At 28.7% G+C, this 17,774-nt stretch overlaps 1 protein-coding gene across 2 annotated transcripts; it reads left to right on the forward strand.

The window, feature by feature from the left end:
• Nucleotides 1–1,478: 1,478 nt before the first annotated feature.
• Nucleotides 1,479–4,478, forward strand: LOC126677524 (scarecrow-like protein 6). Of its 2 annotated transcripts, XM_050372188.1 has the most exons (2): nucleotides 1,480–1,787; nucleotides 2,096–4,478. In XM_050372188.1, the coding sequence occupies exon 2, from the start codon at nucleotides 2,231–2,233 to the stop codon at nucleotides 4,286–4,288; it is 2,058 nt and encodes a 685-aa protein (XP_050228145.1). In that variant the 5' UTR covers nucleotides 1,480–1,787; nucleotides 2,096–2,230; the 3' UTR covers nucleotides 4,289–4,478. The 2 variants fall into 2 exon arrangements, with proteins under 2 accessions (XP_050228144.1, XP_050228145.1); XM_050372187.2 differs by having other exon boundaries at nucleotides 1,479–4,478.
• Nucleotides 4,479–17,774: the final 13,296 nt, after the last annotated feature.

The following is a 17,774-nucleotide window of genomic DNA, read 5'->3' on the forward strand; positions in this document are numbered from 1 at the left end:
TTATGATTTAGATACGCAGAGTGAACTCGGCTACGGTGTAGTCTGGAAGTCCCCGTATCTAGTGAGTTGGACTCACACTTTGAAAATTAATAATGTTTGTTTAAATCATAAATTTATATATGTATTTAGCGTGTAACGCTATGTTTTAATAATACTATAAGTAACTTGCAAACTCACTCAGTATTTTCCCAAATACTGACCCCTCACTCTGATGTTTGCAGGTAAGCAGAGTCGGATCAGACAAACCATCTCCACTGTGCCAGAAGTCATTGGACATGCACAGGCATGAGTTCCTAGAGCTGCAGTAGTCAGTAGATGTCAGTATTAGATAGACATCTGGATTACAAATAGTTAGTTTTGAATATAAACTGTAATATGATATTTTAATATCTACAATTATATTATGTAAAAGAATTTTCTAAAAAGGTTTATATATGATATTATAATTTTAAATGCGAAAAATTAATAGTGGTTTTAGGCTTGCTACGGGTTTCGGAGCTACCACTCCCATTCCCTAGCGCCGGTCTCGGCTCAATAATTTGGGTCGTGACAGGTAGATACATTCCGCTACGTCATTCGTGAACTAGTTTATATTATTATAACACATCATTAAAGTAATATTTCTATCGTAATTTTATTTGTTATTTATTTCACACATTTAAATAGTATATTATGATAGTGCTACTATTTTAATAATGTATCATAATATAATAGACTAAATCTATATATGACGTGGTAAACTGAATCTACCTAAAAGTTTCTTTTAATCATCCTCTGTAAATAGCAAAACTATAGTAAATAAAGAAAAGGCAGAAGGTACAAAAAAACCCTTGTAGTTTTCATAAAAGTACAAATCAGCCCTTTTACTTTTTTGAGGTATAATTAAGCCCTTTTTGTTTTCAAAAAGAACAAAGAACCCCTTTTATCCAGCATCATTAGAAACACTCGTTAATGGCTGACATGTCTCTCATAATCATATAGGAAAAAAATTCAAAAATAATTTTAATGTTTAAAATATTTACCGAAAATTTGAGGGGGTAAGTGTCCCAAAATTAAACTAAAAGGGTTTATTTGTTTGGTTTTAAAACAACAAGGGTTTAATTGTTCAATTTTAAAAATATGAAGACTTAATTGTGCCCAAAAAAGTAAAAGGGCTTATTTATACTTTTGAGAAAAAGTCGAGGGTTTTTTTGTACCTTATGCCTAAAGAAAACTATACAGTAAATAAAAAAAACTAAAAATAAATAGTTGAAGTGAAAATGTAGGTTATTTTCTGAGCTAATCTTCTGCTACTTTTATTTTCACTGCATACGTAATTGATTAAAAAAGAAAAAGAACAAGAAAATAAAATAAAAGTTGAAAATGAAGAAGGGCCCCACTATAGAAGAAAAAGAATGGTAATTGATTTTCTATTTACTTTTTCTTAGAAATAGGAAAAAGACAGAAGTATATATAGATGGAGAAATATGGGTACACTCAATTCAGAAAAATAAAATACTCTATAAGTAAATTAAAATAAAACAAGAAAACCAATAGCAGTAGAGAGAAGAAACACTTTATTACCTTTTTTATGATGCACGCATCCATGGCAGAACACAGAAGCCTACAGAGTCCTGCTACTACTCAACAGGGCTAGAAGAAAAAAAATAAAGACCCAGTACAACAAATCTAACACCTGTAGAGAAAAAAAGAAGAAATTATTGAGATGAAGGTGCTTCAATGGAGTTTTAAAGATTAGATGCAGATGAAATGGAGCTGCTCGAGATAATAAAGATGATGACAGTTGAGTAGGTGTTTTTTTCTCTCTGGTTTCTTTGAGTATTAGTGAAAGAAGAAGAGAGATTGATGGCATGCAAAGAGCGACTATGAGTTCTTGATTTTGAAAAACTAAAATCTGAGATAAAAAAACAAGAAAGTTCATTTCTTTTTCAAAATCCAAGGGGAAAAAACTTGCCCATTTGCTTCAATCTTGGTCTTTTTTGTTTGTTTGTCTTCTTTGTTTGAATCTGTGAACAAAGAAAATTAAAGTTTTTTTTTGGGTTCTTGGTGTGTAATTTATAGATGAGTGATGAGTTGGATGCCCTTTCATTTGCAGGGAAAGGGGGGTTTAGATATTGTTGATTTTGGTAGTTTGGCTTCTATTTCTTCTCATCAGCAAGAAACTTGGAAGCAGAAGCAACATCAAGAGGTTAATAGCTTCACAACCATAGAGCCCACTTCAGTTCTTCATATGAGAAGAAGTCTTAGTCCACCTACATCAGCTTCTACTCTTTCCTCCTCCTTCAACAACGGCAGCAGCGGCGGACGGGGTGGTGGTAATTCCACTGAAAACACCACCACCGCCACCGCGACGGCCAGAGAGAAAGTGGTGACTCCTCTGAACGAAAGGAAAGATGAATGGGCTACCGAGTTGCAGCCGATTCCGAGTGGGTTAGAGATTGTGTCCACAGGTGAAAGATGTGGTCTTGGTTTGGAGGAATGGGAGAATATGTTATCAGAGCCGAACCAAGAACAGTCCTTGCTGAGGTGGATTTCTGGGGATGTGGATGAGTCTTTTGGGTTCAGGCAATTGTTGCAGAATGGTGGCAACAATAATTCAGCTGATTTTGATTCTGGTGGGTTAGGGTTAGGGATGGTTGATGGAATGGCTGGTATTTCAAGCATTGGTACTAATTTGTCTGGTTTTTCTGCATCTGGGTTTAGTTCAACAAATAGTAGCAGTAGCAGCAACGTTAATGGAAATGGAAAGGTTAATTATGCAAGTGTCGGATTGGGAAATAATAGCAGCAGCAATTGTAGTGTACAAAATCCGATTTTCGGTGCTTTACCTCCGGGTATGGTTTATCATCATCGGCAAATTGAGGCATCTGAGGAAAAGCCACAGATTTTGAATCCACAGGTGATGATGAACCAGCACCAATCTCAAAATGCTAACACTTTTATGCAATTTCCATTTCCACAGCAAAATCAACTACTTCAACACGAAACCAAGAGGCATAACTCCGGCGGGATGGGCCCAATTATGCCTCAGATGATTGCGAAGCACCCGTTTGGTGATCCGGGTCATGAGATATTGGCCAGGAAACAGCAGCAGCAACAGCATTTTCAGCAAGGGGTGAATTTTGTTTCTCCACATATGCAACAGAATGCTATGGTAGTAAAAAAGGAAGAACAGCAACATGCTTTGCTGGACCAGCTCTACAAGGCGGCTGAGCTGGTCGGAACTGGGAATTTCTCACACGCGCAAGGGATATTGGCGCGGCTCAATCAACAACTCTCTCCAATCGGAAAGCCTCTGTATCGGGCAGCTTTCTACTTCAAGGAGGCTCTGCAATTGCTCATTCTCATGAATAACAACAACAACAACAACTCAGTCACTCTCCTGCCGCCCAGGAGCCCCACTGCGTTCGATGTCATATTCAAAATCGGCGCATACAAAATCTTCTCCGAAGTCTCTCCTTTGATTCAATTCGTCAACTTCACTTCCAATCAAGCCCTCCTCGAATCCCTCCGCGATGAAGATAGAATTCATATAATCGACTTTGATATTGGCTTTGGTGCTCAATGGGCTTCTTTTATGCAGGAGCTTCCGAGAAGTAGAGGCACCCCATTATTAAAAATCACTGCATTTGCCTCTCCTTCAACTCACCACCCCGTGGAGATTCTCCTTATGCGCGAAAATTTAACTCAATTCGCCAATGAAATAGGTATAAGCTTCGAACTTGATGTGATCAACTTTGATTCTTTAGAACAAAGTTGCTACTCTCTCCCCATTTATCGGTCAAGCGATAACGAAGCAATAGCGGTTAATTTTCCGGTTTGGTCCTGCTCGAATCAACCATCCGCATTACCTTCCCTGCTTCGTTTTATCAAGCACCTTTCGCCGAAGATTGTCGTTTGTTTAGATAGAGGGGAGCGAATCGACCTTCCATTTCCGCAACATATCCTGCATTCTCTGCAAGCTCATATTCACCTACTGGAGTCACTAGATGCTGCAAACGCGGCGTCGGATGCTGTGAATAAAATAGAGAAATTCCTACTCCAGCCGAGGATTGAGAGCACGGTGTTCGGCCGTCTCCGCGCACCGGAGAAAATGCCGACGTGGAAGACGATGTTCGCCTCGGCTGGATTCTCTCCTGTAATGTTCAGTAACTTCACAGAGACGCAAGCAGAGTATGTGATGAAGAGAATTCCTGTGAGGGGATTTCATGTGGAGAAGCGGCAAGCTTTGCTTGTGCTCTGTTGGCAGCGGAGAGATCTTATGTCAGCTTCGGCTTGGAGATGCTGATGATCAGCAATGGTAATTTTAATAATTTATTGTTCAGTTACAGTGTGAGAGGAAAGTTGAACCCGCAACCTCTCATGTTTCAGTTACTTCGCGGTTGATCGGAGGTTTCAATTCAATCTGTTGTGGTAAAAAAAATATTATCTTATGTAGTTTCCATTTGCTATTAGTACAAAATTTACTTTTGCCCTCACGTTAAAAAGTTACTTCTTCCCTTTTTTTTTCTACTTTCCATCTAGCTAACATCCTATCTTAAATTATAAATATTAATATAGATTTATTAATTAATAAATATTTCGTAAATAAAATATAGAGTAAATTATTAGGAAGATGTAAATTTAGAAGATAATGATAAATAATTGTATAACACAACGGTTGTATCATGTCATTCGTGCAACATTTTAATGAAACGTTAGATATATTCTAATATTTAATAAAAAAATAAGTAATAATTAAATATTTTCTATTGCAAATGTTCATTGAATTGTTGTAAATTTAAAGTAGCACAATTATTATATGGAATAAACACTCGATAGTGACATATTAAAATTTTAAATAGATAAATAATAGTAGATAATAAATAGATAAATAATCAATGAACTATAACTCAAATGGTATAAGCGTTAAGCACTAAACTGTTAAAAAAAGTTAAATGATATGTTTTTTTTAAATAAAAAATTATAAAATGGTGTCCACATATAAAACTAATCAAATTATTTAAATATGATGTGCTTTCAAATTTTAGATTTATTTTATTTATTGTACTTTTATGAGTTTAGCAGTTTAAAATATATAAATATAATCACTTAAAAATATATTTTTGTTTTATCTTTTCAATAATATCAATTTTAATCTAATTCCATAAGTACATTTTATTTGTAAACAATGATATAAATAATTTAAAATGATAACATTTTGATACTCCAAAAAACTTACGAGTATATTTAACATACATCGAATAAATATTTGACATACAATTTGTTATATAGATTAAGTGCTTTTTTTATTGTTGCCTTAGGCTTGATGGAAGAAACAAAAGTTTTTTTTTTATAAATGTAAAATGATGATAATAATTTAAAAAACTTAGCAAATTTTTTTAAAAAGTTTGGTTTAGTGAAATGTTTTGTAATAATTTTGATATAAAAGTAAATTTAAAAATGTATTTTATTAACCAACTTTAAAAAATATAATTAATTGTGCAATGGATTAATAATTTTTAGAAAAGACAATACATGTATTTAATTATCTAGTTAACAAACTTTTAAAAATAGAAATAAATAAATAATTTGGAACACCTAAATGAAAGACATCATCCGTTTAAATTATAAACAGGACGAGTAATTACTATCTAATTTATAAAATAATTAATCAATAAGGGTAAAAAATATCTTCTTACAATATGTTTGAAACAAAAAATATTAGATTTTTAAAAGAAAAAAAGAAGAAGAAGAAGAAGAATTTGAGGATTTTCAAGAAAATTCTAAATGAGCTTAGTTCACTCTATACAGGAGCAGACTTAAAAAGAGTTTACGGTGGACAATTGACCATCTTATTATTTGGAATTTTTAAAAAGAATATACATAAGTTAATATTATATTTGTTTGTCTTAAAATTTGGAGTATTGCCCACTTTAAATTTTATATTTTGTCAATTTTGTTTATTTTATAAATTTTTGGTACAATCTTTTCCACTTTATAAAATATTTCTGGTCCGCCATTGACTCTATAGAATCATAAACTAATTATTAATAGTTCAAATTTTGCTTTACGAATTAGGATTATTTAAATTTTTAAAAAAAATTAAAAAAATTAAAAAAATTAGACGGATTTAGAAAGACAAAAGCTACAAAAGACACCTAAGATTAGCATTATGTTGTAAGTTTCTTAACAATCATCCCACCTATACCAACATGCTTATGTCTCATATATTTCCCCTTCCTCTCTTTTTATGCATCTATTGCACCCAACACGTACCGCACCCTTGTCCTATATTTTTCCTCTATAATCTTTTTAATTTTTTGAACTTTAATCAATCAAATGTCTTATATTATAATTTATTAGTAGTATTCAGCTTGATGACAAATGCTAACCTTATAATTATACAATAAATTTACATTAACTTATCAATCCACATGGGTGATGTTTGATCAAAGCTCTACTTGCATACTTCTCTTCATTACTTTAATTTCGGAGGCTTTTATTAAATCAATTTAGTTTGTAGTCTTTTTGGACCATTATTGTTGTTGCTATGTAGCAACACAAAAAAATATTTTATTATATAACTAATGATTAAGTATATAAATACAATATTTTAAAAGTATTGTATTCAATGGAACATCCTAACAAAGACAACGACAAAGATTAATCACAGTTTACATGATTTTAGCTATTAAAAAAATATAGAGAAAGTATAATAATTATAACAAATACAAAACGTCGATTTTTCTGAAAATGAACTCCTAAAAAAATCCCCAAACAACTTCGATAATGGTTTGGAGATTTGTATTTTAATCAAACTTTATTAAATCAAATATTATTTAATTAATACTAACAAACTATGGTATATTATATGAAGAAAGGTTAGGTATGGGTCTTGTAATTTCAGCAAGTGTTCATATGATTATTTAAATGGGGGGCACTATTGTTACTTACAACTAAAGATTAATTTTAAAAATTTATAATTAATAAAGAAACTTTTTTAATGATCTAATTAAGAAAGTTAAACACAACGTAAAAGCTCAATTTTCAAAATTTTAAGTATATTTTAAAGAAGAGAAAGCTGCCTCAATGAGTTGTCCTATAATAAGCTACTTAGCTCCAATCGCTTTCTTGATAGAGATGTTACAATTGGCTACTTTGAATTATAAAACTAACAAATTGAAATCCTATCTACCCCTAATGATGTAAGCTTATAGGAAGATTAATAGTATAAAAAAGCATGCTTAAAAGTTCAAAGTATGACTCAGCAAAAATTAAACCAAATCATCAATTTAACCATACTAAATTAAATTCTATTACTATATATAAGGTAAGAGAGTGCATGTGGAAAAATAGAACTTACAATTACAACTTCATTAAAATGCACCACAACGTATATACCATTTGAAATATACTAATATACTTAGAATTATGTGATAGGTCACAAATTATTTTATACAACCGGACCTTTTAAAATCACTTCATTTGATCCATTTTGAAGGTTTATGTGTCAATTATAATTGTAAAAGTATAATTTTTTTATTCATAAAAAAAAAGTAGTAATTTTTTTTATCAATGTGATAGACACTTAAAAGACCTAAATTTGACCAAAAAGTTCTATCAGTTTTAAAATTAACTATTATTACGGGGTAAATGAGGTGATTTTGTAATATCTATTTATAATTGACTTAAAAAGTAAATATTTGACATTTTCAAGATATTGGATTTTTCTTTTACTATATTTTTCTTTTGTTTTATATAATTGGTAGAGGAAAAACACTTATATCGACTTTTTTAAAATATTACTCAACGCTTATATTACATGAGCTATAGATTATTTATTTTTATATACCCTTTTAACCAAACAATATCAAATTAATTATTGAAATTGACAATGTTTTTATGTAGATATGCCATAAAATATAATTTTTAAGCAAGATTGTGTGCAATACTAATTGCCGACCGTCTAATTAATTTAAAAGCCAAATTCATAATTTTTTTTATCTAGTATACAATCATACTCTCGATCCTTAATCAACTTTTGTTGGATAGAAGGAAAGACCAAGGCCACAAGACTAAAAAACTCTGCACATTTTAGGAAGCGAAACACTAACTATGTCTTCCATAATAAGACCAGTAAGACCGTCATGTGTTCCTTCATGAATGATCAACCCTAAGAATGGAGAAAATAAGGTTAGCTATCCAATTGGAAATAACGATTATTTTCTCTAAATGCATGTATGATATAAACATTCCAACTCATGTCTAAGAGGTTTTTTAAAGTATTTTTTTCCAATTATGTCCAAAATTTTAAATTTTTATGATTTTTTTATTAATTATGACTATTTTTTAAAAAAGTTTTATAACTTTTGAAAATAATTTATATAAATATATTTGTCACAATTGATAAAAATATAAACATTTGAATTCAAAGATTTAAATAAAATTGTATTAATTTTTTTAAAATTTGATATAATATAAAAGTTCAAAAAATGATTGTGAAATGAGAAACATTAAAAATTTAGAGTTAAAAAATAAGTTGTCTTTTTAATTATTTGGATGGTTGAATAGATTTTAGATGAGTTCATAATATATTAAAAATGAGAGTTTATCTCATATATGATATAACCATTGTACTGTATCATATATTTATAACAAGGATAAATTTGTAGGTAGACTTAGTCTACCATGACATCCGTGTACTAGCCTATCATACTATGACACGTCATTAAAATAATAATAATATTGTAATTTTGTTTATTATTTATTTATATTTTTAAATAATAATATTACGATAGTGCCATAATATTAATGACGTGTCATTATGTGATATGTTTAGTCCACGGATGACGTGTTGGACTGAATCTACCTAAGAATCTCTCCTTATAACAAGTCAAAGAACACACGGAATTCTTCAATAGACTCGGTCCAAAAGATATTAATTATTATTTAGATATTAATTATAAATATTTCACCGGTTAACACGTTATTAAATTATTATTCGCACAACTTATAATTTTCCATTGAAAAGATGTCTTCTAGTGGGTCCAAGCCACATTTTTGGTAGTATTAGATTTTGATTATGATCAACTGCCAAATTTAGTCTCGTTCTCTCTAGATTATTAGCATAGCAAGCAACTAAAATGTGATTAGCAAGTAAGATGATTACATAAGCAGGAAAAAAATGATTTATTTCATGGTTTTGTTGAAAACCGAATTTGCCCTTCAATCATCTTTTATTTACCATCAAGCCCTTTTCAACATTTGAAGATGTAGCTGATCAGATGACTGTGGGTCCTGTCCTGTAAGTCTGCTGTAGAGTACAGAGAGTAGATGGCGACTAGAGATTTCATTGGCTCCTGTATAAGTGGGTCCCTGTCAAAAGTACTGTACATTTATTGTCAGATTGATGATCAATTACTTTAGAAGTATTTAATCAAAAAAGTGTTTATGTTTAATCAGTAATTTAATCACAGTAAGATTGCCTTTCTTTTCATTTTTATTTCAACTTTTCTCTTATTTTTCTTCTAATTTTTTAAATGTAACAATTACTCGCGTATGCTAAATTTTAACATTTAATATTCACAATTTAACCCATCTTTTTGTTTTGAAAAAAAATTATGTTCTTATAATTGTACATTTTCTTATTTTATTTTAACGATCTTTTTTGATATATTTTTTCAATAAAAAATACACATTAAGACCTAATTACTTAAAAAAATCTCACGTTAATTTTTTTTTTTGTTTATTATTTTTATAATTGGACGGTACACTTTATACCAAAAAAAGAGCTTTGAAATTTTGAATTTATTGTAATTTTCTAGTGTCAGATGTTGTGGTTAGAATTAGGACTCTCGTAGTCGTTTTTTCATATGAAATATCATGTAAAATTGAGACTCTCGTAGTGGTTTTTCATATGAAATATCATCTTTTGTAAAAACAAATGTAGAGAATAATAGTATTAAATAAAGCGACTGTATATAGATATTAACAACATTATGAAAAAAAAGGTTCAATATGTCTAACCATTCAAGCAACTTGTGATTTATCAAGTACTATATACTTTTTTTTAGTATTGTTCTGATTCCAAAACAAATACAATTGCTATTGCAGTAAATTAACTTTGTATTTCTAAACAAATTATTGATACATAAGTTAGATTATTTTAAAATCTCTAATTATTTAAATTCTACTGTTTTCATTGTATCTGTTTTTTGAAATAACTATTGATTTCTTTTAATGACAATGATTAACGAGTACACTTTATGATATTTTTTTTAACTTCTAATAATTATATTGACGAAATAATATAATACATTTTCAATAATAAAAATATACCGTGTTTCACATTTTCTATCGACAATACATTACATATGATTCGTAAATCTTAATATGAACCTATTCTCTATCCCAAAGTATGTTTCTCCATTATTGCCAACTCTTAACATATACAAGCTCTAAATTTGGTTTATTTTTTCTTTTTAATTAACCATGAGGAAGATCATGAATTTTCGAATCAAACCCCTCATCTTGATAACCTCAAGATAATTCTGATTTATCTATTTCCACAATAAGGGAAGTTGTCCTTCTTGTTTAGGTTTATAAAGTTTGAAATGTCAATTTGAACTGGCATTTATTCTATTTCTTTCACCTGATTTAAAATGAAGAATAAATTCATTGTTTAATTGACAATATAGAAATCAACAAAGATTCATTCTAGCCCTCAAAATTAGTACGAAGGGTTAAAAATGTCTAAGTTTGTGGTTTTGGACAAATAAACCCACAATTTTACAAAGTTGAATCATTTTACCCCCGACTTTCTAAAAATGACCCAACAATACAAACATATTCTTTCATAAAAAAAATACAAATATATTCTCAGAATAACTATTTTTGGGAAGTGTATGATAATATATTCTAACTTCCCCAAGCTTTAGTTTATTTGTGCAAAATCACCAGCTTTAATATTTTGGATATTTATATGTCAAATTGGAGGAGTGAAATAAATCTTCGTTGATGTAGAAACATGTGAAATGTGAACTTTTTGGAACCTATGATGCTTAGCCACAATGTAAATGCTTTTAAATTATCCAACAAATTAATTTTCAACCTCCATGACAAATGGTTATCGACATTGTTTAAAAATCCGAAGTAGTGGAAGAATCGGTAATTACCACTAGTTCAAAGTTTAACCGTTTCCACAGTAAAAATAGAAAAATATGAATATACATATATAAGTCCGATTATAATAATAAAAAATTCAATTAGATCTTATATAGCAAATTTTATAGATTTTTTTTAAAATAAATAAATTTTTAATTAATTTTAACAGTTCAACGGACTCAATAATTTTCCATTTTGGACGGTTTTTTTATTCCTTCCAATTGATCATCTTTTTTAAGTTTTAAGCAGAACTGAACATGTCTAGCCACCAATTACTGGTAACACCAATTAAATTGATATGTCTGGTCCAATTTATTAATACTTTCTCTGGTTTATAAATATTTGTCGTATTTGTCTTTAGAATAAAAAATAAGAAAATAATTAATATTTTTTTATTTGCAAACACTTTTACTAATTGTTAACCCTATATTGAAACTTGTTTACATCTATAACTACTATTTTTATTTATTTATTGTATTTTGATAAATTAATGAGGGACAAATATGAAAAAATAACAATTAATATTCTCTTGATATTCTAAATTGACAAATAGTATGGACCAGTTTTTTTTAAATGCGACAAATATTATAAATCGGAGGGAATAATAATTATCGGCTCATATGCTCTTTATTATTGGTAGCACCAAAAACTATGTTATAAATATTGAATTTTAAAGTTTTAAAGGTGTTTTAAAAATGATAGCGAATAAACAATTTTTCATTTATTTTTAAAATCAAACAATAACTAAGAAATTATATGTTCGAACTAAAGCTAATTTGAAAGATTATGACAGAGATTTATTCATTAACACGTGATAAACAAAAATGTTGTTTTGGAAATAACGGTCAAAATATTAAAAGATTCCTAATGCAATACCTATAATATTCTAATCCATATATTTAAAAATGATGAAATATTTGGCCTAATAATAGAATGTCAGCTTCGGCGCAAGAGCGCTCAATCAGTGAGCTATTGCACACTTTTTTAAGAGTGGCTGCTTTTAGGCAAACCCCCTAACACTTCTATCTTTTTTATCACTGAGCGATCATTTAAAGGCCTTGGTTGGTGATCCGGTTTTTTCTCTCGACGATGAAACTTATCTCCCATCATCTCATCGGCCGATTTTAATAAATAGTCTGCCTTATATGACGGTAATATATCAAAGATATTTTATATGTCTTTTCTATGATTAATTTGTGGTTAGTCTACTTCATATATTTTACTATTGGATGAATGCATTATGATTCATCCAATATAGATTTGATAAAGTTATATCTTTTATAAAATAAAATAATCATGGCCATAGACGTACATTTGGTGGTAGATTAATTTTATAGTTACGACTTGATATTTTTAATTATGGCAGAGGGATTAGGACTTTAGACATATTTTCAAGTATGGCAGAGGGAATGAATCCCCTTAAACCAGATTAAACTGTGCCAAGTAACTTTACTTCTATAGATTCTTTCAAGTGCTGCTAATTGAAAACTTGTCATTATTATTAGCTCTCTAGGAAATACTATCTTCCTTGTCCTCACTAACTGCAAAATTCCTTCTGATGTACTCCCAACCAGCTGAGGTAGTTTTATCAATAGGATCAGACAGTTTCCAATGATCGTTATGTCGCAAAGTCATTCATATTGTATTGTTACTATTTACATTTCATTTTTTTGAAGTTCAACATATAATGAAAAATATGTATGAAAAATATGGTACACTAAATGATGGTGGATGCAAGTGACAGACCGCATAGGCGGCCGCTCTCTTTCCACCATATAGAAGGAGTTTAGTAAAATAGCTAGATCACTCCTTCAAGAAGGCAGCTAATGTCCCTCCGATCAGTAATTTCTTTTCAATACTTGAGTGACATGATGTATATTGTTAGAATGTTAGGTTAAAATAGGAAAAGCAAAAACAACAATTTTTAAAAAAAGCTAAAACAACATTTTTTTTAACTATCAATTTTTCTGTTTTTTTTATTATAAACTGAAAAACTTATAGTGATTTTTTTTTGAGTTACAACTGTGAATCTATCATTATATCAAGAATCGAGTAATTTTTCTTATTAAATCTTGAGTAAATTACTACGAAGACTTCCACATTTGGCATAATTCACACTTGATATCCCCTGTTTGAAAATCAAACAATTAAGTCTCTCACTTTTATTTCCGTCAACAGTTTCGTCCCTCCATCCATTTTTGGTGTTAGTCAACGGAGTCAAAAAACTTAGGGTTAAATTAATTTTTTTAAACATGAAACGATATCGTTGACTGAAATAAAACCGAAGCTCGGAATCGTTTGAAGAAACAAAAGTAGGGACCATATAGTTCCGTTGACTAGGTTGACTAACACCAAAAATAGACGGAAGGATTAAATTGTTGACATAAATAAATATGAGAAAACATATCGTTTGATTTTTAAAAAAAGAAATTAAAGTATAAATTGTGATAAATATGAAAGACCTTATAGTGATTTTCTCTTAAATCTTTTACTAAAATATAGATGAAACCTTCCCTAGGGCAACGAGTTAGTGATTTGGGGATAAAAGGTTGGAGGCATAAAAAAGAGCAACTTTTGTTGATCTAGTTATTAAAAGATGCTAACTATCTTGCCACGACGTAAAAAGTATAATGATGGATCACTTTTCATATTTAAAGTGGAGAAAGTGGTTTTACTGCTTTTGTCATCAACAAGACTCCTAGGACTATGGATTTGGTTCGGACAACTCAATTGATTCATGGACATACATCACACTAGCTATCGGCTCCACTTTGATCACCATTCATAAATTTATACTCCTTCAATTCCAATAAAATTATCCACTTAAAAAAATTTAATCTTTCTATTATGTCTTTTTTTAAATTTCACTAATAAAATATATTAAAAGTGAATACATTAAACAAGGGTGTAATAAAAAACATAAACCCTTCATATTATTTAATATTGTTGCAATTTGTCTTTTCACCATTAAAAATCCTAAATATAAAAAAAATTAATTTCTAAAAAAATCACGAACTTTACACGAAGTTTCATTTTAATCATGAACTTTAAAAGTTGTCATTTAAAGACACGAACTTTCATATTGTTTCAAATTCATCATTTCAGTGTATTTTTATTGACTAAATTCTTCATTAAATCATTAATGAAAGACTCAAGTTATTAATCAACATCAAATCTTATTATCTTTCGGTTAGAGTATCTAGGATTAGGAATTTTTAGTCAGATAAAATACACCGAATTTTACTTTGGTGATAGATTTGAAATAAAATGAAAGTTCGTGCCTTTAAATAACAACTTTTAAAGGTCATGATTAAAATGAAATTTCATGTAAAGTTCGTGATTTTTTTTAGGAATTAACCCATATAAAAAACATATTTAAATTTTGTTACTACGATTTAAAAATGACTATAATATATTTTAAAATTTAAAAAATAGACTAAAATTAGCATTTTTAAATTTTGAATCATAATAAAAATTTAAAAGGTAGAGTATTTTTCAATAATTAAACTTCCAATTGTTTATATCAATATTTTAAAAATCGGACCGAACCAACCGGTTAAACCGAAAACGGACCAATGATCCAATCTAAATTGTAATAAACCGGAGTTTACAATTGAACGGGTTGGACCTGATTAAACTCGGTTGAACCTGTAAGAAACAGGGGGGGGGGGGGGGGTGAACCGGACATCGAGAATTTGTGAGCGAAAAATCCGTTGCTATTTTTTTAAAAAACCAATTGAAGCGAAAACCGGTGGCCTCACCGGTTTGTCCATTAGTCCGGTTTTATAAGATTTTATATAATAGTATTTTTTTTATTAGAACTTATAATGGATAATTATTCATTTAGTAAATTTAATTTTGACTTCATTCTTTTAAAAAGTATCTAATTTATTGACTTTTTATATTTACTCTAAATTTTTTAATCAATTTTAATATATCTTTTAATTTTTAATTTCAATTTCAATTATATTCATTAATTACAATTAGAGTAAAAATATATCTTTAAATAAACTCTTCATATTAATTTATATTATTGCAATTTGCCTTTTCACCATCAAAAATTCTAAATATAAAAAACATATTTGAATTTTATTATTCCAATTTAAACAAATGATTACAATAGAAATTAAAATTTAAAAAATGGACTAAAATTAGCATTTTAAAATTCTGAGATGTAATAAAAAAATCAAAAAGATAGAATATTTATCAATAATTAAACTTCCATTTAGTCAAAATTATATATATTAAAAAAGTGAGTTTTTTTCTTAAATTATAGGAATAAATACTAATATAACCCTATTATGTAATAAATATTTTCTAAATTGAGTTATAAAGTCATTTATTTAGGGAGGGATAGATTTGGAGGATAATAGTTAATGTTATCTTAAAATCCTAAATGGACAACTAATTATAGACAAATTCATTTAATTTAATGGACAACTAAATAAAAATGGAGGGAACACTATTTTTAGGTTTGACTAATGCTTTTAGTCTCACTGAGTAATTTAATATGGATATAGATTTTAAATAATAACAATAAATGCTTTTTTAATATTTCAAAGTGCCAAATAGTAGTATTATAAATTAAATTATTCTTAAATGCTACAAAAATTATGAACTGGATGGAGTACATGAAATAAGAGTAGATGTTCTATTATTTATTAAATTAAGTAATTTAATTTACATAAGTTGATTTTTTTAATATATGTATTTTTATAGTCTTACATTTTGGGCATGGAGAAAATATATTCCACCGGCCTCAAATTGATAAATAGTTTACGACAAATAAAAATATTAGAAAATAATTATTTATCAAAATAAAATAAATAAATTTATAAAAAAATGTTATACTTACTTTTATTTGATGTTATTGTAACTTGAAAATTTTAATATTTATTTTATATTATCTTCCATTTTGAACGTATATATTCCATCAATCTCAAATTGATAAGTAGTTTATAATAAATACAAATATTAAAAAATTGAATTATCTAGATAACATAAATTATTTTATGATTACTCTTATTTGATGTAGCAGTATTTTTTTTATCTTTTGACAAAATAATTTTATATGTTCATATTTTTCATCAAAATGATAAATATATCGTACAAAATATGATAGATCTGATTTGTAATTTTTTATACAAATATATCAAACCTTCAATCTAAATCTATTTTAAGTCATTCACATATGTGAATTATCAATTTTTCTAAATTCATACGCCGTTCAAAAATTCAGTGAAAATTGTTGAGTTGACAATCAGATAGTGACATGCCATAACAAATCAAATAGTAACACATCAGCAATTGCTGCTGGATTTTTGAACAGTGTATGAATTTGGGTAAAAATGTTAGTTTGTGTATGAAAATGACGATTTTTAGCGTGATTAAAATGAGAAAACGTGTAATTTGGTAAATTTTTATTATATTATCCCTATTTTAAATCAAAATATTAATGAATTGAACTACTATAATTATTTAAAAATGCATTTATTATTTTGATAAAAAAAATATAGATATCTAAAATGATATTGTCTTTTATTTTTTAGTATTTTTTGTGTTTTTTTATGTACTCTACAATGAATATTATTTTATACTTTGTTAATAGATCCGACAAGGCAATTGAAAGTGGGTCACCATTAATCATTCCATCCTAACTTGCCCAACATCATCTTCTCACTTTAGTTTCTTCAAAACAAATGAATGGAACTTATAATAAGAAGTAGATAAAATCTTGATTAATTTCCATACCCCACTATGCTTGTCGGATCTAAAAAGCTTCTCCACCTTAACCCTTTTTTCATCTTTTCCAAGTCCTTGCAGAGCTAAGCATGGCTATTCTACGTAAACTCATATAAAAAATTTATCAACCATTAAGAAATAAATTAATGGACTTTTAAATCAATTAGCATTACTTTTATGCTGGGCCATAGTTAGTGTCCTCCATGCAGCCTTGTTGCAGTTTAATCTATCACTTGGATTATTGTAAATCTAGAGGCATAAATTATGATTTGGGAGCATTTGACTAGATGTTTAATGGAATCAAACTTGAGCTCGAGCTACTCGAGCAAACCACCAAGTCAAGTTCGAACTACTCGAGCAAACTATGCTCAGTCGAGTTCGAGCTACTTTAGCAATATGATGAGTTCGAGCTATTCGAGCAAACCGTCGTGTTGGGTTCAAATATCTCAACTCAAGATAATCAATTCAATAGCCTCATGAGTTTAATGGAACACTAATTAATTGATTTTTTTTATTTTTATAATAATTTATATACAATAATATTTCTTACTTTTGTATTTAAATTTAGTTTAAAGATATTCGAATCAAGCAAAATCAAACTCGATTCATAATTATTATATCGAACTTGAGATCAAGATTTTAAAATAAAACTTAATTAAGTTCAAATTGAATTTTAATTTCAAGTCGAGCTCAAATTAAATGATATTTCAGTTTGACTTGGCTCAATTATACTCCTACTATAATTACATAAAGCGTTTTAGCTCAAATTTGCAATGATCATTCACAAAATGAGAAGTAAGCTAAATAGGAACAAGTTGAGGCAAATTGGTAAAAGTGAAGAAAAGGGAAAGAAGCAAACAAGTGGAGTGCGTAATGCAAGAAAAGTT

The sequence above is a fragment of the Mercurialis annua genome, linkage group LG4 (assembly GCF_937616625.2).
Source record: "Mercurialis annua linkage group LG4, ddMerAnnu1.2, whole genome shotgun sequence".
NCBI classification, from domain to species: Eukaryota; Viridiplantae; Streptophyta; class Magnoliopsida; order Malpighiales; family Euphorbiaceae; genus Mercurialis; species Mercurialis annua.